At 39.0% G+C, this 27,583-nt stretch overlaps 1 protein-coding gene across 2 annotated transcripts in view; it reads right to left on the minus strand.

The window, feature by feature from the left end:
• The window catches only part of WDR49 (WD repeat domain 49), a 250,745-nt gene that overhangs the window by 73,012 nt on the left and 150,150 nt on the right, over positions 1-27,583 (minus strand). For both annotated transcript variants that reach the window (XM_060171907.1, XM_060171906.1), the window contains 3 exons: positions 18,865-19,029; positions 13,483-13,670; positions 1,535-1,732 (listed from right to left, as the gene is read on the minus strand). In XM_060171907.1, the coding sequence (XP_060027890.1) occupies positions 1,535-1,732; positions 13,483-13,670; positions 18,865-19,029 (551 nt within the window). The remainder of the gene's footprint in view (positions 1-1,534; positions 1,733-13,482; positions 13,671-18,864; positions 19,030-27,583) is intronic.

Raw genomic sequence — 27,583 nt, forward strand, 5'->3', positions numbered from 1 at the left:
GATGATAGAGGACTGAACTTAGAAGGGGAGTAGCCCTCCCTAGAGGTTCCAGGTTCAAATGTCTGTACTATCACAACCCAGCAATGAGCAGTGTTTTAGCCTCTACTTCACACTCTCATTATTTCTCTCTCATGAAAATAAAATGTGTGTATGTGCAAGCACACACAATTTTTTAAAGTCTCACAATTTCTAGTGAACATGGAATACTGCTCAGCTGTTAAAAATAACAAAGTAATCTCTTTTGCTTCATGTTAGTTGGAACTTGAAGGCATTGTGTTAAGTGAGATAAGTCAAACAGAGAAGGACAAATAGCAGATGCTCTCATTTAAAGGTAAAACTTAAGAAATTAGGCCAGGAAAGGAAAATACAAAGTGAAACTTGGGCTAATTGTAGTGAACTGCACCAAAGGAAAAGACTCTTGAGAGAGAGGGACTGGAATGGTATGAAAAGGGTCTTGGAATATTGATGTGCTCATATGTCACTGACCAAAATATAAATCATTCACCCCTGGTAAAAGGAAAAACTACATATTTTTCTTGTTTTGTTTTCTTTTGTTGTTTTTTTAAAATTATTTATTGGGGGAAACTAATGGTTTATAGTCAGCAGTAAAATACAGTAATTGGTAAATGTGTAATATTTCTCAGTTTTCTACATAATACTCTTAACCATCCACCAAGGTCTACTATCATGTTCCAGGTCCTGAACACTCCCCCTCACTCCAGAGTCCTTTATTTTGGTGCCATCCAAGTTGGTTCATTTTTTATTTTGTTTTATTCTATATAGGTAGAGAGAAAGAAAAAGAGAAAAGAAAAGAAAGAAAAGAGAAAAGAAAAACTATACCAGAGTTTCCTTCAAAGCAGTAGGAGCTGGGTTTGAACCTGGGTCAAGCACATAGCCAGGTAGTGCACTATCCAGGTGAACAATTTTGCCAGCCCTCTAAAAACTTTCCATTTAATTAGTACCTTGATTGCTCCATGACAAACACAGCTATCTATCTGTTCAACTACATGGCATGGTCATGTTACCTGTTTTCCCCAAATTTTAAATAGAAGACATTTACATATTTCAGAGGGAAAAAATTTTAGGACAACTAAACTATTTGGTGCAACAGAGACCATGTTTCTGGTCCCCTCCAGTGGAATTGCTTTGGTTCATGGTAACCAGGAAGTAGATGCCTGAGGCTACAGCTTCAAACAGGGACATGGGTCTTTCAGGACTAAAGAACATGAATAGCTGATAAGATTCAATTCACATAGAAAGTGGCCCAGCATGTTTATAGTCAATGGCAAGTCAGCCCAAGAGTAATAAAGAATTGGCACTGGAGGTGGGGGACAATGACATATCTGGTTAAATGCATGTGTTACCATGAGCAAGGAACCAGGTTCAAGCCCCTAGTCACTACCTGTAGGGGCTAAATTTTACCAGTGGTGAAGAAAGTCTATAGGTGTGTCTCTTTCTCTCCAACTCCTTTCCCTCTCAATTTCTCTCTGTCCTATCAAATTAAATAAATAATTAAATATAATTGACATTATACCTGCCCAAATATGCAGATGGGACCGTGGCCAAGGTCAGTCACACAGATGCTGCAGTCGGTGGAGGCAGACACCACCAGCACCAGCCCGCCCAGCTCACACAACTCCAAGGAACTTATCTGGTCTTCATGCACCTGCAGTGACCTTACCAGTGCTGGGACCTGAGTGAGTTTGCTCTTGCTGGGATTAAGACAGTACTCCTAAGTGGAAAGAAACACCAGCAATCTGAATAAAGTCTGAATATCACATTACTGCAAAGCCATGGCTAATTTTTCAAGTATCTTATGTAAATGAAAACAGATGCATTTGGGAGTAAATTGGGGATTCAAGGTTGATGAAATAGCTCACATGGATGGTGACTGCTTTGCCTTGAGTGTGTGTAGCCCAAGCCCAGGCTCAGGCCCCACTACACTGAAATTTCTCTCTCTCTCTCTCTCTCTCTCTATATATATATATATATATATATATATATACTTTATTTAGAAGGGAAGGGATAAGAGGAAACGAGAAGGAAAGAAAAGAGTAGTCTGATAGAAATACAAAAGAATAGTTCATGACAATAGAGTTTGGGGAAAATGGCATAACTTTTTTTGTTGTTGTTGTTGGTTTGGTTTGGTATTTTACCACAGCATTGCTTAGCTCTGCCTTATAAGGTTGTGTAGGAGGTTGAACAGTAGACCTCGGAGCCTCAGGCATGAGAGTCTGTTTGCATCACCATTGTGTTATATCCCCTGCATATTTTATAAAAGGATCATTTTCAAACTAATTTGAGTGATTTGAGAAGTGGAAGGTAAGGAAGGACAAAGAGTGGAAGAACAGAATGAAAAAAAGTGAACAAGATAGTTAATTTGATTCGGATACCTTATCACATTCTCTGTATAATTTTTATAGTATTATTAGGCTACTAGGCAGATAACAAAATATCAAACAAATTCCAGATGACAGCAGTGCTAGATTTAAATTGTAGTTTCATTTACAGTAAGATATCTTCTAAGTGCTTTATGCTTAGACAATGTTGTCACTATTCTGTTCCTGAATTTGGTGATGGACTTAAATATTATACTGGGACCAGGATATGGTGCACCTGGTTAAGCTCACACACTAGTGTAAAAGGACCCAGGTTCAATCCTCTAGTCAACACCTCCAGATGTCTGTCTGTCTGTCTGTCTGTCTCTCTCTCTCTCTCTCTCTATTTATTTTTCCCTCCCCCTCTCAATTTCTCTCTGTCTCTATTCAATAATAAATAAATAATCAAAATATATATTGTACTAACAGAAGATTTTCAATATTATGAAGAAAAATTTTGTTTTTCCACATGTTATTTCAAAGAAGGCTCTGGTCAATACATGGCAATGTTTACTTTAAAATAGAGTGGGAGGCCCAGAAGGTTACTCAGTTAAGCATGAGACTCTGGTTTCTGTTCCCAGCAACACATAGCAGCACTGAAAACCAACTATGATTGAACCATCATGGTATATGGAACTGTGTTTCTCCTCTCTCCATCTCCTCCTCTCAAAAAATATAGATTAAAATTTGGATCAGGGGAGACTTCCGGAGGTGGGGCTACGAGCAGCAGCAGATCTCTTTCTCTCCTCTCCTCTCCTCTCCCAGATCAACTAGGAATACCAAAGGTGACCACCTGGGACAGAAACAAGACAGGACTAGAATGACTACAGGAACCCACCAAATCACCAGTGAGTGCAAACACCTGTGGCTGGTGACAGAGAGGAGCCTAGGGACAGATTAAGTGGCTGGTAACAGTCTGGCAGTTTATCAATTGAGACACCACCTCCAGTCTGTTCCACCAACAAGGGGCCAGCTCCTTGGGAGTCCTGGAGGACTCCCTGGAGACTCACCAAGTGCAACTCTGAGTCTCCATTGCTACTGCCCTCAGAATCTGGAGCAGAGGCAAGGAGGGACACCAGGAGACAGAGATCTAACAAGGAAACTCAGGAGAAGATCTATACCTCAGTGGCATAGTGGTGGGGCTGTGAATGTCTCTTTGCATAACCACTGGAGTATCTCTGCCACACCCTGCTTTATCTCTTGGTCAGGAGTCACTGATTAAGCTAAGAAGCCACCTTGTAGTTTAAAAGCCCTCAGGCTCCCATAGCCTACAGGGAAGAAAAAGAAACAGAGGCTTTTAAACCACTGAGCTCCAACTCAGGGATTAAAATACTATTGAAACAACTGTTAACTTCCACCACTGTGAACCCTTTAATTACCTTACTTAGACACAAGTCAATCCAGGAAATAGTGATCAGTAATTTGAAAAGTACTGAGAGAGGGAACTCATAACATAATATATAAAAAGGTTAAACCAAAAAGAAGAAATAATGGAGAAACAAACCAGGACAAGAGTCCAGCTAAAAGCCTCCCAAAGGGTGAAGCACAAAATAACGAGTTCAACATCCAAACACAAGCTAAGGAAATAATCACAGGAGTGAGTAAAGAATTTGAAAGAATTTTAATCAGAAATACAGGAACAACAAATGAGACTCTGGAAGAAAACACTAATTACCTCAAGGTTATTAGAGAGCTGAAAGCTGAAATAGCTGAGCTAAGAACTCAACTAGCTGAACAAGCTAAAACAGTATCAGAACAGGGTAACAAAACAGATGAACTCCAGAAAAGAGTAGAGGGCACAGAGAATAGATTAAGAGATGTTGAAAACAACAACAGAGTCCTATGGGATGACTTCAAAAGAAACAGTATACGCTTTATTGGCTTACCAGAGGAAGAAAGAGAGGGAGAGGAAGAAAACATTCTTCAGGCCATAATAGCTGAAAACTTCTCTAGTCTAGACAACATCAATGACATAAAGATTCAAGAAGCCCATAGGGTCCCAAACAGAATTAACCCAGACTTTAAGATACCAAGACACATCATACTTAGAATGGAAAGGAATAAGGGTAAAGAAAGGATCCTGAAGGCTACAAGAGAAAAACAGAGTCACCTAAAGAGGAAAACCCAAAAGATTAGCAGCATACTTCTCCACACAAACACTACAGGCCAGAAGAGAATGGCAAGATATCTATCGAGTGCTCAATGAGAAAGGCTTTCAACCAAGAATACTATATCCTGCTAGACTGTCATTTAGACTACATGGAGGTATCAAAACCTTCTCAGAAAGGCAACAGTTGAAGGAATCTACTATCACCAAAAGTTCCCTGAAAGAAGTTCTGAAAGGTCTTCTATAAACAGTCAGACCAACATAAATAAATAGGTCATATATCAGAACAGTCTAAAACTCTACAAGAATGGCATTAAAATATATTCAATCTTTGATATCAATAAATGTCAATGGCCTGAATTCACCTATTAAAAGACACAGAGTAGGAAGATGGATCAGAAAACACAACCCAACAATATGTTGTCTACAGGAAACTCACCTAACTCAACAAGACAAACACAGACTAAAAGTGAAAGGATGGAAAACTATCATACAAGCCAATGGCCCACAAAAAAGGACAGGAACAGCTATTCTCATATCTGACATGATAGACTTTAAAATAGATAAGATTTAAAAAGGTAGGGATGGACACTACTTAATGCTCAGAGGATCAGTCAATCAAGAGGACTTAACAATTATTAATATCTATGCACCCAATGAAAAGCCATCTAAATACATCAAACTTCTACTGAAAGAGCTACAGCAATATATTAACAATAACACAATCATAGTAGGGGACTTAAACACCACACTATCTCAACTTGACAGATCATCCCGGAAGAAAATCAGTAAAGACATAAGGGAGCTAAATGAAGAGATAGATAAACTAGAACTATTGGACATTTTCAGAGTCATTCATCCCAAGAAACTGGAATACACATTTTACTCAAATCCACATGGATCATTCTCAAGGATAGACCATATGTTAGGCCACAAAGACAGCATCAGCAAATTCAAGAGCATTTAAATCATCCCAAGCATCTTCTCAGACCACAATGGGATTAAACTGACACTTAACAATCAACAAAAGATTAGTAATAGTCCCAAAATGTGGAAGCTCAACAGTACATCCCTTAACAACTTCTGGGTCAAAGACGAAATCAAGGAAGAAATCAAAATGTTTCGAGAGTTCAATGAAAATGAAGACACAAGCTATCAAAATATTTGGGACACAGCTAAAGCAGTCCTAAGAGGGAAGTTCATAGCTATACAAGCACACATTAGGAAACAAGAAAAAGCACAAATAAACAGCCTGATTGCACATCTTAAAGACCTAGAAGAACAACAAAGGAACCCTAAAGCAACCAGAAGGACAGAAATCACTAAACTTAGGGCAGAAATCAATAACATTGAGAATAAGAAAACCATACAAAAGATCAGCGAATGTAAATGTTGGTTCTTCGAAAGAGTGAACAAAATTGACAAACCTTTAGCCAGATTCACAAAACAAAAAAGGGAGAAGACCCAAATAAATCGGACACTAAATGAAAGAGGTGGTATCAAAAAAGACAAAGCAGAAATTCAGCATACCATGCGAGACTTCTATGAACAACTATATGCCACCAAGCTAGAGAACCTGGAAGAAATGGACGATTTACTAGATACCTAACAACTTCCAAAACTAAGTAAAGAGGAAGTGGATAACATGAACAGGCCCATCACAGCTAATGAAATTGAAACAGTTATCAAAAATCTCCCCAAAAATAAAAGTCCTGGACCAGATGGTTTTACAAATGAATTCTACAAAACCTTCAAAGAAGAACTAATACCTCTACTTTTAAAAGTCTTCCAGGAGAATGAAGACACTGGAATACTCACTGCCAGCTTCTATGAAGCCAACATCACTCTGATACCAAAAGTAAACAGGGACACAACCAAAAAAGAAAACTACAGACCAATATCTCTAATAATCATAGATGCTAAAATATTGAACAAAATTCTAGCCAACTGGATACTGCAGTATATCAAAAAGATTGTTCATCATGACCAAGTGGGGTTTATCCCAGGAATGCAAGGTTGGTTTAATATCCATAAATCAACCAATGTGTTCCACCAAATCAAGAAAATCAAGACCAAAAACCACATGGTCATATCAATAGATGCAGAGAAAGCCTTTGACAAAATACAACATCCCTTTATGATCAAAACACTAAAAATAATGGGAATAGATGGAAAACTCCTGAAGATAGTGGAGTCTGTATATAGCAAACCTACAGTCAACATCATATTCAGTAGTGAAAACCTGGAAGCATTTCCACTCAGATCAGGTACTAGACAGGGCTGCCCACTATCACCATTACTATTCAACATAGTGTTGGAAGTTCTTGCCATAGCAATCAGGCAGGAGCAAGGAATTAAGGGATAAATATTGGAAGAGAAGAAGTCAAACTCTCCCTATTTGCAGATGACATGATAGTATACACAGAAAAATTTAAAGAATCCAGCAAGAAGCTTTTGGAAATCATAAGGCAATACAGTAAGATGTTAGGCTACAAAATTAACATACAAAAGTCAGCGGCATTCCTCTATGCAAACACTAAGAAGAAATTGAAAGCCAGAAATCAATTCCTTTTACTATAGCAACAAAAACAATAAAATATCTAGGAATAAACCTAACCAAAGAAGTGAAAGACGTGTATACCGAAAATTATGAGTCACTACTCAAGGAAATTGAAAAAGATACAAAGAAGTGGAAGATATTCCATGTTCATGGATTGGAAGAATTAGCATCATCAAAATGAATATAATACCCAGAGTCATATACAAATTGAATGCAATCCTCATCAAGATCCCAACCACCTTTTTTTTTTAAATTTCTTTATTGGGGAATTAATGTTTTACATTCGATAGTAAATACAATAGTTTGTACATGCATAACATTTCCCAGTTTTCCATATAACAATACAACCCCCAGTAGGCCCTCAGTCATCCTTCTTGGACCTGTATTCTCCCCACTCACCCACCCCAGAGTCTTTTACTTTGGTGCAATACACCAATTCCATTTCAGGTTCTACTTGTGTTTTCTTTTCTGATCTTGTTTTTCAACTTCTTCCTGAGAATGAGATCATCCCATATTAATCCTTCTGTTTCTGACTTATTTCACATAACATGATTTTTCAAGGTCCATCCAAGATGGGCTGAAAACGGTGAAGTCACCATTTTTTACAGCTGAGTAGTATTCCATTGTGTATATATACCACAACTTGCTCAGCCACTCATCTGTTGTTGGACACCTGTTGGGTTGCTTCCAGGTTTTAGCTATTACAAATTGTGCTACTAAGATCATGTGTGTACACAGATCTTTTTGGATGGATGTGCTGGGTTCCTTAGGATATATCCTCAGGAGAGGAATTGCAGGATCATAGGGTAGGTCCATTTCTAGCCTTCTGAGAGTTCTCCAGACTGTTCTCCACAGAGGTTGGAACAATTGACATTCCCACCAGCAGTGCAGGAGGGTTCCTTTGACCCCACACCCTCTCCAGCATTTGCTGCTGTTACCTTTTCTGATGTATGAGATTCTCACAGGAGTGAAGCGATATCTCACTGTTGTCTTTATTTGCATTTCTCTGACAATCAGAGACTTGGAACATTTTTTCATGTGTTTCTCGGCCTTTTGGATCTCTTTTGTGGTGAATATTCTGTCCAAGTCCTCCCCCCATTTTTGGATGGGGTTATTTGTTGTCTTGTTGTTGAGTCTGGCAAGCTCTTTATATATGTTGGTTATTAAACTCTTATCTGATGTATGGCATGTAAAGATCTTCTCCCATTCTGTGAGGGGTCTCTTGGTTTGGGTAGTGGTTTCTTTTGCTGTGAAGAAGCTTTTTAAATTGATGTAGTCCCATAGGTTCATACTTGCCTTAGTATTCTTTGTAATTGGATTCGTTTCATTGAAAATGTCTTTAAAATGTATATGGAAAAGGGTTCTGCCAATATTTTCCTCTAAGTATCTGATAGTTTGTGGTCTAACATCTAAGTCCTTGATCCACTTGGAATTTACTTTTGTATTTGGTGAAATACAATGATTCAGTTTCATTCTTCTGCATGTTTCAACCTATTGTTTCCAACACCATTTGTTGAAGAGACTCTGCTTTCCCCATTGAATAGTCTGGGCACCTTTGTCAAAGATTAGATGTCCATAGGTGTAGGGCCTCATTTCTGGGCTCTCAATTCTATTCCACTGGTCAGTGTGTGTATTCATGTTCCAGTACCAACCAGTTTTGATGACAGCAGCCCTATAATATAGTTTGAGATCTGGGAGTGTGATGCCTCCAGTTCTGTTCTTTTTTCTCAAGATTGTTTTGGCAATTCTAGGTCTTTTCTGGTTCCAGATAAACATTTGTAGCATTTGTTCTATTCTCCTAAAAAATGTGCTTGGGATCTTGATGGGGATAGCATTAAATTTGTAGATGGCTCTGGGTAGTATATTCATTTTGATGATGTTAATTCTTCCAACGCATGAACATGTAATATCTTTCCACTTCTTTGTGTATTTTTCAATTTCCTTGAGTAGTGACTCATAATTTTCAGTATACAAGTCTTTCACTTCCTTGGTTAGATTTACTCCTAGATATTTTATTGTTTTTGTTGCTATAGTAAAAGGAATTGATTTCTGGCTTTCAATTTCTTCTAACTTAGTATTTGCATAGAGGAATGCCACTGACTTTGGAATGTTAATTTTATAGCCTGACACCTTACATTATTGCCTGATGATTTCCAAAAGCTTCTTGCTGGATTCCTTAGGTTTTTCTATGTATACTATCATGTCATCTGCAAATAGGGAGAGTTTGACTTCTTCTCTTCCAATCTTTATCCCTTAATTCCTTGCTCCTGCCTGATTGCTAGAACCTTGCTCCTGCCTGATTGGCAAGAACTTCCAACACTATGTTGAATAGTAATGGTGATAGTGGGCAGCCCTGTCTAGTACTTGATCTGAGTGGAAATGCTTCCAGTTTTTCACCATTGAGTATGATGTTGGCTGTAGGTTTGCTATATATAGACTCCACTATCTTCAGGAATTTTCCATCTATTCCCATTTTTTGTAGTGTTTGATCATAAAGGGATGTTGTATTTTGTCAAATGCTTTCTCTGCATCTATTGATATGACCATGTGGCTTTTGGTCTTGCTTTTGTTGATGTGGTGGATCACATTGATTGATTTACGTATATTAAACCAGCCTTGCATTCCTGGGATAAACCCCACTTGGTCATGATGAACAATCTTTTTGATATACTGCTGTATCCAGTTGGCTAGAATTTTGTTTAATATTTTAGCATCTATGTTCATCAGAGATATTGGTCTATAGTTTTCTTTTTTGGTTGTGTCCCTGTCTGCTTTTGGTATCAGGGTGATGTTGGCTTCATAGAAGCTGGAAGGGAGTATTCCAGTGTCTTCAATCTTCTGGAAGATTTTTAAAAGTGGAGGTATTAGTCCTTCTTTGAAAGTTTTGTAGAATTCATTTGTAAAACCATCTGGTCCAGGAGTTTTATTTTTGGGGAGATTTTTGATAACTGTTTCAATTTCATTAGCTGTGATGGGCCTGTTCATGTTATTCACTTCCTCTTTACTTAGTTTTGGAAGTTGTTAGGTATCTAGTAAATCGTCCATTTCTTCCAGGTTCTCTAGCTTGGTGGCATATAGTTGTTCATAGAAGCCTCGCATGATATGTTGAATTTCTGTGGTGTCTGTTGTGATATCTCCTCTTTTATTTAGTATCTGATTTGTTTGGGTCTTCTCCCTTTTTTGTTTTTTGAGTCTGGATAAAGGTTTGTTGATTTTGTTCACTCTTTCAAAGAACCAACATTTACTTTCATTGATCTTTTGTATAGTTTTCCTATTCTCAATGTTATTTATTTCTGCCCTTACTTTTGTGATTTCTGACCTTGTCGTTGCTTTAGGGTTCCTTTGTTGTTCTTCTAAATGAAGAGATAGATAAACTAGAAATATTGGACATTTTCAGAGTCTTTCATCCCAAGAAACTGGAATACACATTTTAATCAAATCCACATGGGTCATTCTCAAGGATAGACCATATGTTAGGCCACAAAGACAGCATCAGCCAATTCAAGAGAATTTAAATAACCCCAAGCATCTTCTCAGACCACAGTGGAATTAAACTAACAGTTAACAATCAACAAAAGATTAGTAACAGTCCCAAAATGTGGAAGCTCAACAGTACACTTCTTAACAACCTCTGGGTCAAAGAGGAAGTCAAGGAAGAAATCAAAATGTTTCGAGAGTTCAATGAAAATGAAGACACAAGCTATCAAAATATTTGGGACACAGCTATAGCAGTCCTAAGCACACATTAGGAAACAAGAAAAAGCACAAATAAACAGCCTGATTGCACATCTTAAAGACCTAGAAGAAAAACAACAAAGGAACCCTAAAGCAACGAGAAGGTCCGAAATCACTAAAGTTAGGGCAGAAATCAATAACATTGAGAATAGGAAAACCATACAAAAGATCAACGAAAGTAAATGTTGGTTCTTCAAAAGAGTAAACAAAATCGACAAACCTTTAGCCAGACTCACAAAACAAAAAGGGAGAAGACCCAAATAAATTGGATAGTAAATGAAAGAGGAGAAATCACAACAGACACTGCAGAAATTCAACATATCATGCGAGGCTTCTATGAACAACTATATCCCAACCACCTTTTTTAGGATAATAGAACAAATGCTACAAATGTTTATATGGAACCAGAGAAGACCTAGAATTGCCAAAACAATCTTGAGAAAAAAGAACAGAACCAGTGGCATCACACTTCCAGATTTCAAATTGTATTATAGGGCCATTGTATCAAAACTGCTTGGTACTGGAACATGAATACACACACTGACCAGTGGAATAGAATTGAGAGCTCAGAAGTAAGCACCCACACTATGGACATCTAATCTTTGACAAAGGTGCCCAGACTATTCAATGGGGAAAACAGAGTCTCTTCAACAAATGGTGTTGGTACAATGGTTTGAAACATGCAGAAGAATGAAACTGAATCACTGTATTTCACCAAATACAAAAGTACATTCCAAGTGGATCATGGACTTGGATATTAGACCACAAACTATCAGATTCTTAGAGGAAAATATTGGCAGAACCCTTTTCCGTATACATTTTAAAGAATGAAACGAATCCAATTACAAAGAAGACAAAGGCAGGTATAAGCCTATGGGACTACATCAAATTAAAAAGCATCTTCACAGCAAAAGAAACCACTACCCAAACCAAGAGACCCCTCACAGAATGGGAGAAGATCTTTACCTGCCATATATCAGACAGAAGTTTAATAACCAACATATACAAAGAGCTTGCTAAACTCAACAACAAGACAACAAATAACCCCATCCAAAAATGGGGGGAGGACATGGACAGAATATTCACCACAGAAGAGATCCAAAAGGCCAAGAAACACATGAAAAAATGCTCCAACTCTCTGATTGTCAGAGAAATGCAAATCAAGACAACAATGAGATATCACTTCACTCCTGTGAGAATGTCATACATCAGAAAAGGTAATAGCAGCAAATGCTGGAGAGGGTGTGGGGTCAAAGGAACCCTCCTGCACTGCTGGTGGGAATGTAAATTGTTCCAAGCTCTGTGGAGAACAGTCTGGATAACTCTCAGAAGGCTAGAAATGGACCTACCCTATGATCCTGCAATTCCTCTCCTGAGGATATATCCTAAGGAACCCAGCACATCCATCCAAAAAGATCTGTGTACACACATGTTCTTAGCAGCACAATTTGTAATATCTAAAACCTGGAAGCAACCCAACAGGTGTCCAACAACAGATGAGTGGCTGAGCAAGTTGTGGTATATATACACAATGGAATACTACTCAGCTGTAAAAAATGGTGACTTCACCGTTTTCAGCCCATCTTGGATGGACCTTTAAAAATTCATGTTAAGTGAAATAAGTCAGAAATAGAAGGATAAATATGGGATGATCTCATTCTCAGGCAGAAGTTGAAAAACAAGACCAGAAAAAAAACACAAGTCCAACCTGAAATGGAATTGGTGTATTGCACCAAAGTAAAAGACTCTGGATGGGTTGGTGGGGAGAATACAGGTCCAAGAAGGATACAGAGGACCTAGTGGGAGTTGTATTGTTATATGGGTAACTGGGAATGTTATGCATGTACAAACTATTGTATTTACTGTTGAATGTAAAACATTAATTCCCCAATAGGAAATTAAAATAAATAAATAAAAATAAAATAAAATTGGGATCAGCTCTATTGCACATATATAAGGGCACAGAAACTTAGTCTTCAGGATGAATATTCCTTCCTTTATAAAGAAAATAGACAAATCAAGACTGATAGCTATCTTCAATAAAAAGTGATCCAATGGAGTCTTCTTCTTCTAGCGTTTGCCCTTCTTCCGTAGCCAGTCAACAGCATCAGGTTGAGCCTGATGTAAAGTTTTGAGACCTCCTTTGAATCTGGAGAGGTGGCAGTTGTTGACTATGTGGGTCATAGTCTGTCTGTAGCCGCAGGGGCAGTTCGGGTCGTCTCTGGCTCCCCATCAATGGAACATAGCGGCGCACCGGCCATGGCCTGTTCGATAGCGATTGTGGAGGGCCCAATCATAACGTGCTAGGTCAAAGCCGGGTTGACGCTTGCAGGGGTCTGTGACGAGGAGTATGATGGAATCATATGAAGTGAGATTAGCCAGAAAGAGAAGGATTAATAAAGGATGATCCCACTCACTGACAAAAGTTGAAGAATAAGAACAGAAAGGGAAACACAAAGCAGAACTTGGACTGAGTTTGCTGTATTGGACCAAAGGAAAGGACTGTGCGGGTGGGGAAGGTATTGTTTCAGGTCCTGTGCATGATAGTGGAGGAGGACCTAGGCTGAGGGTGAGAGCGTTTTGCAGAAAACAGAAATTTTACACATGTATCAACAACTCTATTCACTGTGAACCATTAATCCTACAAATAAATAAAGTGATGCAAAATCATTTTAAAATGTATGAGATTTTATTCTATTTACTTCTATATTCCAGACTTTCAACCATCCATCTGCATCTCCTGTGGCAAGGAAACGATTCGCCTTATCTGCAGACATGATAATAGATCCAGATCCACTGTGAGCTGAAAACTCAGCCAGAAGTTGCTTGGTAAATGTACTCCAGAACCGGACAAAACCAGCTCCGCCACATGACACCAGGTTAGCACCACCTGACATGTAAGAGAACACGCAGTTAGGAGATTGTGCTGACAGACATCAGAAGCACCTTTGCTGGCTTGTGCTGGAAGATGCATGTATATCCTGAGATCCATGCACAATCCTTGCATTCTTGCAAATCCAGAACAGTGGTTTCACTGCTCTGTGTGGAGTTATAAGTGAAATTTAAAAAATGTTAGATATTCCATTCAGTTTTGCTTTTCCCTCCTTAGTTCATTATTTGGACATTTTGGGTTTCTGGGTCAGGTGGAATTTGTTACTCCATACATGAGAAAAACACTGATTTCAACATTATAATGATCTGTTTATACAAAACAAATATTTTTTGGTTGTTGTCACCACTGGGACTTCATTAGTCTGGTATGAATTATTTTCCTATAAAGAGACGGACAGATACAAAGAGACATAGAGAGTGACAGCACAACCCTGAATCTTCCATCAGTATCGTGGGGGCTGGGCTCCAACCTGGACAGAACATATGGCAAAGCAGCATTCTATCCAAGTGAGGTATTTTACTTGCCCCAAACCCATCTTTGTTTCTTCTCCTTCTCATTATTCTTCTTCCTCCTCCCTCCCCTTCTTCTCCTTCCTCCTCCTTCTTCTTCCTCCTCCTCCTTTCTCCTTCTCCATCCTTCTTCCTATTTTTCCTCCTCTTTCTCCTCCTCTTCTCCCTCCTCTTTCTTCCCTTCCTCCTCCTCTCCTTCTTCTTCTATTCCTCCTCCTCCTCTCCCTTCTTCTTCAATAAAGACAGAGAGAAATGGGGAGATTGATTTTAAAAAAAGATAAACACCTGCAAAACTACCACTTGCGAATCTTCCCCACTGCAGATGGGGGACAGGGGCCTGAACCCCAAGTCTTTGTGTATGGTAATTTGTGTGTTCAACCAGGTGCACCACCACCAATCCCTAAAGCTATGTTTCTTAAGCTCTTGGACACATCATCCAAGAAGTAAAACTCCTGATGCACAGATGGATAGATCTGTGTGCATATAAGTAGCTACAGCAGCACAGATACTAACTTCTATATATAACAGCTACTACTTCTCTATATAACTTTTATATTCTTTCCACGGACATATTTTTCACGTTTTCATCAGTGATTCAGTGAAAGTCCTCATGAACAGTTCTTTGGGTTCACAGGCCTAGAACTAACCTTTTCATTTTCTACTTTCATGTGCTTTGTAGAAGCACTCTGCCTAAGTTATTCTTCTGTGGGAGAATTCTTATTATTCTTGATAAATCTGAAAATGGCTTACAATTTGTTTCCCAAATGTGCAGCTGATTAGTAATCCTATCTGTTTAAGGTAGAAATAATGGCAGGTAGCTGTTTATGGAAACAATGTGAGATGCTGTTAACAGGAAGGAGAGTTAGTGCTGTTGGAATGAGAGTAATTTCTGGATAACAGTTCATATTGTGAGTTTAAGTGAATTCTAGAAAAGAAAAGTTTTTAAAGCTAACTATTTTAAACATTGTTTCTAAATCCCTCCTAATGTTATTCTCTCATTTTTTGTTGATTGGAGAAAATATTAAAATCATGTAGATTGTGTGGAGTTGTACCCCTCCTACCCTATGGTTTTGTTAATTAATCCTTTCTTAAATAAAAAAAATTTAAAAAAAAGAAAAAGAAATACTAAAAAAAATCATGTAGATTTTCCACTGGCAAATTAAATACAGAGGAATGAATACTGAAAGCATAGCTCATATATTTACTTCTTTATTTGCCCAACTCCAGGCTTTGGCACTCTGAGATGACCTTATCAGGGAGGATTAAAAATACGGAGAAAGAGAGAGAGAGAGAGAGAGAATGGGGAAAGATACCACAGCACCAAGATGACAAAAGCCTGGTTCAAACCTGGGCTGCATGTTCTAAGTGAGATATCTTGCCAGATTTTTTAAAATTTTTATTTATTCATTCACTCATATCTAAGTTCCTAGTGTTAAAAACTACTTCTGAACTATAAATCTTTAGATTAAATATAAAAAACTGCATTAACCATAAAAGCAGGCTTTTATTTTGAGAAGACAGAATCTACATCAACACCATACTAACTTAGATATTGGAAACAGGAAAAATTAAGTATGTGGTCATTTTGATGTAACTTTTTTAATTGAATAGAAACAGATATAAATTGAGAGGAGTGATTTTTGTTCTATTCTCTTAAAGAATCTTGGTGGAACTTTGATGGGTATTGCATTAAATTTGTATATGGCACTGGGGAGAATATTCATCTTGATGATATTAATTCTTCCAATCCATGAGCATGAAATATCTTTCCATTTCTTGGTATCATTTTTTATTTCTTTGAATAGCAACTCATAGTTTTCAGTCTTTCACTTTTTGGCCAGGTTCATTCCTAGGTATTTTACTGATTTTGCTGAGACAGTGAATGGGAGTGAATTCTGGATATCCTCTTCTTCGGATTTAGGGTTTGCATAAAGAAATGCCACTGATTTTTGTACATTGATTTTGTAGCCTGACACCTTGATATATTGCCTAATAACTTCCAGTCGCTTTCTGCTGGTTTCTTTAGGTTTTCTATGTATACTATCATATCATCCGCAAATAGTAAGAGTTTCACTTCTTCCCTTCCAATCTGTATTCCTTTGATTCCTTTCTCTTGCCTAATTGCTTACTATCCCACTCATAAACAGAAGTTGAGAAAGAAGAACAGAAAGGGAAACAAAGCAAAATCTGAGTTTGGAGTAGGGCAGCAAAGTAAAAAATCTCTGGGTGGAGGGTGAGGATAGATGTTCAGCTTCACTGTGGGGGGTGGGCACCAGGTGGGAGGCGGGAGGAACACTTACCTTTGGTGGTGGTTATGGTGTTAACATTCACTCCTATTAACTTACAACCTCACAAATAACCATTTAATTAATATGAGAGGGGAAAATGGATTGAATGTCTCAAACTTTTTGACGCATAGACCATAGGCTGAGTATTTGTTCCTTCAATCTAAGCACTTAAAACTTCAAATTGGTAATCAGACTGAATTTTAACAGTGGGCTCAGTTGTTAATACATTTCTATTAATGACTTGTTTTTTGAAATATTAAATCTCCTAAAAGCTTAGACCAGGGAGAACATAAGCAACCAATGACATTACTTTTTAAGATACAGCTATACATAAATTTCATAAAAGGACATAAATTATGGTGAGATCCTGAATGATACAGAAAATCCTAACAATGGGGTTTTCAAAGTTAACCCAACTGACAAATAATTTGGTTATAGCAATAACTATCCATTGCCTTCCTAAACCCTAAGATAGCAGGAAACCCCTTTTCTAATAAAGCCCATACATTTCCCAGTCCTGGAACCTCTAGGGTAGGGCGCACTTCCCTGCATGATTCTCTGAAGTCACATCAGTTGATACTGCATCTGCTTATCCCAACCTAATCAATGTAACCACTACCACCTTGGCATGCTTCACTTCAGACTGTGTCCATGGATGTCAGGCGTAGAATGTTAACTCTTCAGCTTCATTACTCTGCCACACCAAGTTCCAGATCATACCATGATGCCAACGTGACTTCCTTGGGCAGAGGACCCCTCCATATGTCTTCCAGCACTGCCTCCCCAGATCCCTGCCCCACTAGGGAAAGAGAGAGGCAGGCTGGGAGTATGGATCAACCTGTCAACACCCACGTTCAGTGGAAAAGTAGCTACAGAAGCCAGATCTTCCACCTTCTGCACCCCACAATGATTCCTATTCTTTATCCCCAGAGGGATAAAGAATAGGGAAGATATCAAAGGAGGGGATTGGATATGGAGTTCTGAGGTTGGGCATTGTGTGGAAATGTACCTCTTTTGTCCTGTAGTCAATATTTCCATTTTATAAATAAAAATAAGTAAATAAAAAGAAATTGAAAAGGGAAGGGATTTTAGAGAGGGAAAGAGACAGAGGGACACCTACAGTCACCCCTTGTGAACCTTTCCCCCAGCAGATGGGGACAAGGGGCTTGAACCTGTGTCTTTGTGCATTGTACTGTGCACATTTAACCAATACTTGGCCCCAGAATATGGTCATTTTATGCTTATAATATTAAATAATCATATTATATCGGATGACCATACCCATATTAGCATGCATCTCAGCAGGAGTTTTAGCTAAGACTCTGAGGTATTTTGGGAAATATTCAAAGCTGATAGAGACAGTTGAAGTCCTACTTAAAGGTGGTACTTAAGCAAGGGAAGAGAGGAAAACGGTGATTAGACTGGCTGAGGTGTCTACAGCAAAGCAAATGAGTGATTCTGGACTAGGAGGGGAGTGAAGAAGGAGGGCACCGGATATTCACTGTGAGGCAATGAGGAGGGGATTAGTGGTGGTGGTAATGGTGTACAGACACTTGTCATGGAGAGGTAAGAAACTGTATCTATCTCAATAACTGTCCTGCAAATCATTATCACCCAAATAAAGTTATTAAAAAAATAAATCCAAGAGAACAAGTAAATATTGGCCTGTGGTTAACAGTTCTTTCAAATGTGGCTTTGTCCTCTATCTTAGTTTCATTTAATTTTTTATTATCTTTATTCATTTCTTGGACAGAGACAGCCAGAAATGGAAAGGCAAGGGGAAGATAAAGAGGGAGAAAGAAAGCAAGACACACCTGAAGATCTGCTTTCCCACTTGTGAAGCTTCCCCCCAGTAGGTGGAGACCAGGGACTCTAAGCCCAGTCCTTGCTCATTGTAACATGTACTCTCAACCATGTATGCCACGACCTGGCCCTCTCTTAAGTTTCTCACCATTTTCTCCTAGCCCACTTTGCTACTAGATGTCAGAACAGTCACACTCTTGGACACTCCCTTTCTGCCACATGTAGACTCAACCTCCAGTTCCATATGTATCTGGAGCAGACACCTTCTTATTCCCTCTGCATGTCATGATACTAGTTCCCATGGTTGTCATATGGAGTAGTTGGCCAGAGTTTTTCATCCCCCTTTCTTCCCATAATCAGCATTCAGTAATTTGTTCATGGGGACTTGTCAGACTTCTGTTCTTAGACCTAAACACCTGAGATCCAACCTTACCTGCAGGAGTCCTGTGTCCTTCTGGGAGCCAGGGCTGACCATAAGCTAAATAAACAAACAGCAAAAGATCTAGCTAGGAATAGACTGAACTTGCTTTTCTTTCAAACATTTTACATTATATCAAGCAGTCTACAGTCAAATATAAATGCATTTTTTACCTGTCACTGCAATGTCTTTTCTTGAATCAAGGAAGCAAAGCCGCATAACTGCATTGTTGCGTTTGGTGCTCATGTTCAAGGAGCAGGCTTCCAGGATGGCTTTATCAGGCATAGGGCTAGTGAGAAACTTACTCCCAGCACTGAAAAGAGTGTGAGCCTCTGTATCTGTGAAGGAGATAAGGTCAGATGTCTCTTTATTATTATTATTATTATTATTTTTAGTGACTTCATATTGACTTACAAAATTATAAGATAACAGGGGTATAATTCTGAATTGTTCTCACCACCAGAGCTCTGTATTCCCATTTTCTCCAATGGAAGCTACAGCAGGTCTTCCAAGGTTTCAGATATGAGTTGAATAGTATTTCTATAATTATTTATTTTGATGTATTTGCCCATTTTCCCATAGTGCCATATTTTCTTCCTTTCTAAGTCACACTAACACCTATTACTACTTTCAAATGCCCTCCCCCTTTTCCTCTTCTCTCTCTGGTTCCTGATGAGGTTCAGAGCCCTCTGATCATTTCCCCCTAACATATCTCCCCTACTAAAAGTATTGACTAAAATGCTTTATGGGGTGCAGAAAATGGGAATTCTGGCTTCTATAATTGCTATTCTGCTGGACATGGACATAGCCAGATATCTTAATGAAGGACTCTTTCTGCTTTGTAAACCAATGCCTATGCAAACCAATACACCACAGCCTAAGATGGCCCCATCAAGTTTCTAGAAAAGATTGGGGAGGTAGCCTGATGAGAAGAGCACTGACCTTTCATGCCTGAAGTCCCAGGTTCAATCACTCTTATCTCTGCTTCTTGCAAAATGACCCCTCCCCAGTGTTCTCTCAAATAAATAACTCTGTTAAAAATATATCAAAAAGCCTCTTTTTTAAGTTTCATAATACATTTTTGTGAGCATATAGTAAGGTTTTTGAAGGACTATTATATTACATTTTTATTTGAATATCACAAGCCTGCTCAAAATATCTTCCCTAGACATTCCTTAACAAAGATTTCAAGTCGGAGTTCCAAGAAGATGGCGGACTGAGAACCTGCTAGCAGCGTGAGCTCTGATCACATCTTCTGGAAATGGTAGGATTTTCTGCCTTTAGCAGGCCAGTCAATAAGGGGTCCTAGTGGTGACACCAAAGAGGTGACTATAATTTAATTTGGGTTAAGAATTAGAGTAAAGGTGGCACGGACTAGCGGGCGGGCTGCTCCAGACTTCCCAGGCGGCGGCAGGCAAGGCAAATGTGCCGGGCATTGTCCTCCGCCCGGGAAGGCGACTCCTCCGCCAGTTGCAGAGCACTGATGGGTGGCTGGCAGAGGACCTGGAGGGAGCACTATAGCTCGGGGGCTTTCTCTTGGGAGTCTCCAGGGACCACTGCGACCCTGAGGGCGGATCCAAAGACTTCTTAAGTATAGCTCTCATTGGATCAAAGGACTTGGAGCTAGTTTTCATTTTAAAGAAATCCTTTAAAAAAGACTGGAGGGGGGGGTTTCCCAGAAGATGGCAGACTGAGAAGCTGCTAGTCGCTGAGCTCCGAACACATCTCCTGGAAACAGTAGGATTTTCTGCCTTTAGCAGGCCAGCCAATAAGGGGCCCTAGTGGTGACACCAAGGAGGTAACTATAACTTAATTTGGGTTAAGAATTAGAGTAGGGGAAAAAAATTATTTTTTCTTCCTTTCAATTTTCAAGCATACCTCCTCCCCCTCCCCCATAAACAGTCCCTGGGGATCAGCTCCTAGCAGGATACCCCACACCACCAAACAGGGTGCGTTTTTGAATTCACTGATACACATTTGGGAATTTCCTTGCACTGCTCTTTAATTAAAACTCTTTTTCTTATCTTCTCCCTTTTCTCTCTCTTGTCTCTCTCTCTCTTTTTTTTTTAATCTTGTCATACACTTCTTCCTTCTTCTTTGCCTTTCTGAATTTGTGAATTATTTTGGTGAAGAAATCTGATTCAGAGTGGACTCTCTATGTGTGTATCTCTGCTCTAGTTCCCTTTCCCCTCTTGTTACCCCTAGAATATACAGTGGATAGTAGATTTGCATAACTGTCTATTCTTGCTATCCTCTTTGTTTTCTCTTTCTTCACTGGGATTTGGTTACTATTTTTTCACGGACTGGAGAAATTGGTTGGCTATCTGGTAACGATTAAACTCCTTCAATACTTACTTCAGTTGCTACTGTAATTCCAGAGGTTGGTGAGTGCAATTGTCATAAAGGTATTTAGTACAGTGTTACTTGTACTCAAGACACAACAACTGAGGAACAACAGAGCATAAAAAAAAGAAACACATAAATAAAAAAATGGGTAGATCAAAAACAAATAAAATTGCTACTCCAATGAATGAAGACAAGAGCCCAGAAGAAACTACAAATCAGCGATAAGTAACCATAGATAAGAAAAGTATGCAAGCAATAATAAACTTATTAAACACAGAAATGAAAACAACATTGGAGGAAAGAAATGGCAGTATTAGGGAAACAACAGTTGAGACCCCCAAGGAAAATACTGATTATCTTGAGGCAATTAGAGAACTGAAAGCTGAAATAGCTGTAATGAAGAAAGAAGCTGAAGCAAGGGAAAGCAGACTAACAGAAGCAGAAACAGAATTAGTCAGACAGAGGATGAGTTAGAGAAAACAAAGAAAGAGGTGAAGGAGCTTAAAAAGAGATTGAGAGACACTGAAAACAACAACAGAGACATATGGGATGATCTCAAAAGAAGTAACATTCGTATAATTGGCCTGCCAGAGGAAGAAAGAGAGGAAGGGGAAGCAAACATTCTAGAGGAAATAATACAAGAAAACTTCTCAGACCTGAATAACAGAAAGGACATCAAGATTCAAGAGGCCCAGAGAGTACCAAACAGAATCAACCCAGACCTGAAGACACCAAGACACATCATAGTCACAATGAGAAGAAGTAAGGATAAAGAAACGATCCTAAAGGCTGCAAGAGAGAAACAAAAAGTCACATACAAGGGAAAACCCATAAGATTATCTGCAGACTTCTCCACTCAAACTCTAAAAGCCAGAAGGGAATGGCAAGATATCTATCGAGCCCTGAATGAAAAAGGGTTTCAACCAAGGATAATATATCCTGCTAGACTTTCATTCAAACTAGATGGAGGGATCAAAACCTTCTTAGATAAACACCAGTTACAGGAGGCAACCATCACCAAGCCGGCCCTGAATGAGGTACTAAAAGACCTCTTATAAACAAGAACATCACTATAATACTGGCAATATATCAGAGAAAACAATTTTTTTAGAACAATGGCACTACAATACATTAAATCCATAATATCAATAAATGTCAATGGCTTAAACTCACCCATCAAAAGGCACAGGGTGGGGGGATGGATCAGAAAACATAACCCAACCATATGCTGCTTGCAAGAATCCCACCTGTCACAACAAGACAAACACAGACTTAAAGTGAAAGGATGGAAAACTATCATACAGGCTAACTGACCACAAAAAAGGGCAGGAACAGCCATTCTCATCTCAGACACGATAGATTGTAAATTAAATAAAGTAATAAAAGATAGGCAAGGACATTACATAATGATTAGAGAATCAGCCAAGAAGACTTAACAATTATTAACATCTATGCACCCAACGTGGGGCCATCTAAATACATTAAGCATCTACTGAAAGGATTTCAAAAATACATCAATAGTTATACAATAATAGTGGGAGACTTCAATACCCCACTCTCACACTTAGACAGATCAACAAAGCAGAGATCCAGTAAAGATACAAGAGAATTGAATGAAGAGATCGACAGACTAGACCTCTTGGACATTTTCAGACTCCTCCACCCCAAAAAACTGGAATATACCTTCTTTTCAAATCCACATAACACATACTCAAGGATAGAACACATGTTAGGCCACAAAGACAGCATCAGTAAATTCAAGAGCATTGAAATCATCCCAAGTTTCTTCTCAGACCACAGTGGATTAAAACTAACATTTAACAACAAACGGAAAATTATTAAAAGACACAGAATATGGAAACTAAACAACATGCTCCTCAAGAACCACTGGGTCAGAGACTCACTCAAACAGGAAATTCAAATGTTCCTGGAAACTAATGAAAATGAAGACACAACCTATCAAAATATTTGGGACACAGCTAAAGCAGTACTGAGAGGGAAACCTATAGCCATACAATCACATATTAAACACCAAGAAGAAGCCCAAATGAACGACCTTACTGCACACCTCAAGGACTTAGAGGAAGAGGAACAAAGGAACCCTAAAGCAACCAGAAGGACAGAAATCACTAAAGTTAGAGCAGAAATAAACAACATCGAAAATAAAAGAACCATACAAAAGATCAATGAAGCCAAATGTTGGTTCTTTGAAAGATTAAACAAAATAACAAACCCCTAGCCAGACTCATCAAACAAGAAAGAGAGAAGACTCAAATTAATAGAATTGTAAACGATGCAGGAGATATCACAACTGATACCACAGAAATCCAGAGAATCCTGCAAAACTTCTATAAAGAACTATATGCCACCAAGCTAGAGAATCTGGAAGAAATGGAACAATTCCTAAAAACCTATGCACTTCCAAAACTGAACCAAGAAGAACTACAAAATCTAAATGCACCAATCACAGACAAAGAAATTGAAACCGTTATTAAGAATCTCCCCAACAACAAAAGTCCTGGACCAGATGGGTTCACAAACGAATTCTACAAAACTGTCAGGAAACAGTTAATACCCATACTTAAGCTATTCCATAAGATTGAAGAAACAGGAATACTCCCTTCCACCTTTTATGAAGCCAACATCACCCTGATACCAAAAGCTGATAGGGACAGAACAAAAAAGGAAAACTACAGACCAATATCTCTGATGAACATAGATGCCAAAATATTAAACAAGATCTTGGCCAACCGGATACAGCAACACACCAAAAAGATTGTTCATCATGACCAAGTGGGATTCATACCAGGAATGCAAGGCTGGTTCAACATCTGTAAGTCAATCAATGTCATTCACCACATCAATAAAAGCAAAGCCAAAAACCACATGATTATCTCAATAGATGCAGAGAAAGCCTTTGACAAAATCCAACACCCATTCATGCTCAAAACTCTAAAACAATGGGAATAGACGGGAAATTCCTCAAGATAGTGGAGTCTATATATAGCAAACCTACAGCCAACATCTTACTCAATGGACAGAAGCTGAAAGCACTCCCCCTCAGATCGGGGACTAGACAGGGCTGTCCACTGTCACCGTTACTCTTCAACATAGTATTGGAAGTTCTTGCCATAGCAATCAGGCAAGAGAAAGAAATCAAAGGAATACAGATTGGAAGGGAAGAAGTCAAGCTCTCACTATTTGCAGATGATATGATAGTATACATAGAAAGACCTAAAGAATCCAGTAGAAAATTACTGGAAGTTATTAGGCAATATAGCAAGGTATCAGGCTACAAAATCTATGTACAAAAATCAGTGGCATTTCTTTATGCAAACACTAAATCTGAAGAAGAAGACATCCAGAAATCACTCCCATTTACTGTTTCAGCAAAATCAATCAAATACCTAGGAATAAAGTTGACCAAAGAAGTGAAAGACTTGTATGCTGAAAACTATAAGTCGCTACTCAAGGAAATAGAAACTGATACCAAGAAATGGAAAGATATCCCATGCTCATGAATTGGAAGAATAAATATCATCAAAATGAATATTCTCCCCAGAGCCATATACAAATTTAATGCAATACCCATCAAAGTTCCACCAAGCTTCTTTAAGAGAATAGAACAAACACTACAATCATTTATCTGGAACCTGAAAACACCTAGAATTGCCAAAATCATCTTAAGGAAAAGAAACAGAAATGGAGGCATCACACTCCCAGACCTTAAACTATATTATAAAGGCATCATCATCAAAACAGCATGGTACTGGAACAAAAATAGGCACACAGACCAGTGGAACAGAAGTGAAATCCCAGAAGTAAATACCAACACCTATGAGCATCTAATCTTTGATAAGGGGGCCCAAAGGATTAAATGGAAAAAGGAGGCTCTCTTCAATAAATGGTGCTGGGAAAACTGGGTTGAAACATGCAGAAGAATGAAATTGAACCACTTTATTTCACCAGAAACAAAAATCAACTCCAAATGGATCAAAGACCTAGATGTCAGACCAGAAACAATCAAATACTTAGAGGAAAATATTGGTAAAACACTTTCCCACATACACCTCAAGGACATCTTTGATGAATCAAACCCAATTGCAAGGAAGACTAAAACAGAAACAAACCAATGGGACTACATCAAATTGAAAAGCTTCTGCACATCCAAAGAAACTATTGAACAAACAGAGAGACCCCTCAGAGAATGGGAGAGGATCTTCACATGCCTTACATCAGACAAGAAACTAATCACCAAAATATATAAAGAGCTCTGCAAACTTAGCACCAAAAAAGCAAATGACCCCATCCAAAAATGGGCAGAGGATATGAACAAAACATTCACCTCAGATGAGATCCAAAAGGATAACAAACATATGAAAATCTGCTCTAGGTCACTGATTGTCAGAGAAATGCAAATTAAGACAACACTAAGATACCACCTCACTCCTGTAAGAATGGCATACATCAAAAAGGACAGCAGCAACAAATGCTGGACAGGATGTGGGGACAGAGGAACCCTTTTACATTGCTGGTGGGAATGTAAATTGGTACAGCCTCTGTGGAGAGCAGTCTGGAAAACTCTCAGAAGGCTAGACATGGACCACCCATATGATCCAGTAATTCCTCTCCTGAGGTTATACCCCAAGGACTCCATAACACCCAACCAAAAAGAGGTGTGTACTCCTATGTTCATAGCAGCACAATTCATAATAGCTAAAACCTGGAAGCAACCCAGGTGCCCAACAACAGATGAGTGGCTGAGAAAGCTGTGGTATATATACACAATGGAATACTATGCAGCTATCAAGAACAATGAACCCACCTTCTCTGACCCATTCTGGACAGAGCTAGAAGGAATTATGTTAAGTGAACTAAGTCAGAAAGATAAAGATGAGTATGGGATGATCCCACTCATCAACATAAGTTGAGGAAGAAGATCTGAAAGGGAAACTAAAAGCAGGACCTGATCAAATTGTAAGTAGGGCACCAAAGTAAAAACCCTGTGTTGAGGGGTAGACATGCAGCTTCCTGGGCCAGTGGGGGGTGGGAGCGGGCGGGAGGGATGGGTCACAGTCTTTTGTTGGTGGGAATGGTGTTTATGTACACTCCTTGCAAAATGTAGACATATAAGTCAGTAGTTAATTAATATGAGAGGAGGAAAATCAATTGTATGTCTCAAAGTTTCTCAAAACACAAACTGAATCTTTTTAATATATAGGCTGTGTATTTGATATGCGGACTCTCTCAAAAGCCTAGACCAAGTAGATTAGAAGCATCCAATAGCACAGCTATATCCAAGATACTGGATACTGTACAGCAAACCATAACAAAGGGACTTTTCAAAGTTAACCCAATTAACAAATAATGTGATGATAACATTAACTATCGATTGTCTTTTTGAACCCTAAGACAGCAGGAACCTCACATCTCCACTATAGAGCCCCTACTTCCCCCAGTCCTGGAACCCTTGGATAGGGCCCACTTTCCCGTATACATCTCCCAATCCAAAACAAAATAATATTGCATCCGCCGATCACAACCTAACCAACGCAACGATTGCCACCTCAACATGCTTCACCTCAGACTGTGTCCAGAGACTTCACGTGTGGAATGACAACCCTTCAGCTTCATTACTTGGGTGAGACCTTTCCTTTTATAGTACACTCTAATTTCATCTCAGGTAGTTCACTTTCTAACAAAGTCCCATAACCTAGATATACACCAGTTTCTGTGAGAGAGAGCTTATGTTCACACGTATCCATAAACTACTGCAAAATACATACCTGAAAGCAGGACTACACTAGAGTTTGCAGTGAGTACCTCCCTAACACTTCCTCTCCACTATTCCAAGTTTGGGATCCATGATTGCTCAACAAATTGTTTGGCTTCTTATGTTAACTCTCTTTTCAATCACCAGGTTCCAGATGCCACCAGGATGCTGGCCAGGCTTCCCTGGATTGAAGACCCCACCAATGTATCCTGGAGCTCTGCTTCCCCAGAGACCCACCCTACTAGGGAAAGAGAGAGGCTGGATGGGAGTATGGACTGACCAGTCAATGCCCATGTTCAGCGGGGAAGCAATTACAGAAGCCAGACCTTCTCCCTTCTGCAACCCTCAACGACCCTGGATTCATGCTTCCAGAGGGCTAGAGAATGGGAAAGCTATCATGGGAGGGGGTGGGTTATGGAGATTGGGTGGTGGGAATTGTGTTGAGTTGTACCCCTCCTACCTTATGTTTTTGTTCATTAATCCTTTCTTAAATAAAAAATTTTAAAAAAAAGATTTCAAGTCTACTGATAAAAATTAAACATTCTGGCCAGAAAGTGGTGCACCAGGTTAAGCGTACATATTACCATGTTCAAGGATCCAGTTTGAGCCCCCACTCCCACCTATGGGGGGGGACACTTCATGAATATGGAGAAAATCTTCAGGTATTTCTCTTTCTCCCTCTCTATCTCCCATTCCACTCTCAATTTGTCTCTGTCCTATTCAAGAAAAAAATATAGAGAAAGAAAGGGGAAAAAAAGGGAATAATGTCTGTC

The sequence above is a fragment of the Erinaceus europaeus genome, chromosome 14 (genome assembly GCF_950295315.1).
Source record: "Erinaceus europaeus chromosome 14, mEriEur2.1, whole genome shotgun sequence".
NCBI classification, from domain to species: Eukaryota; Metazoa; Chordata; class Mammalia; order Eulipotyphla; family Erinaceidae; genus Erinaceus; species Erinaceus europaeus.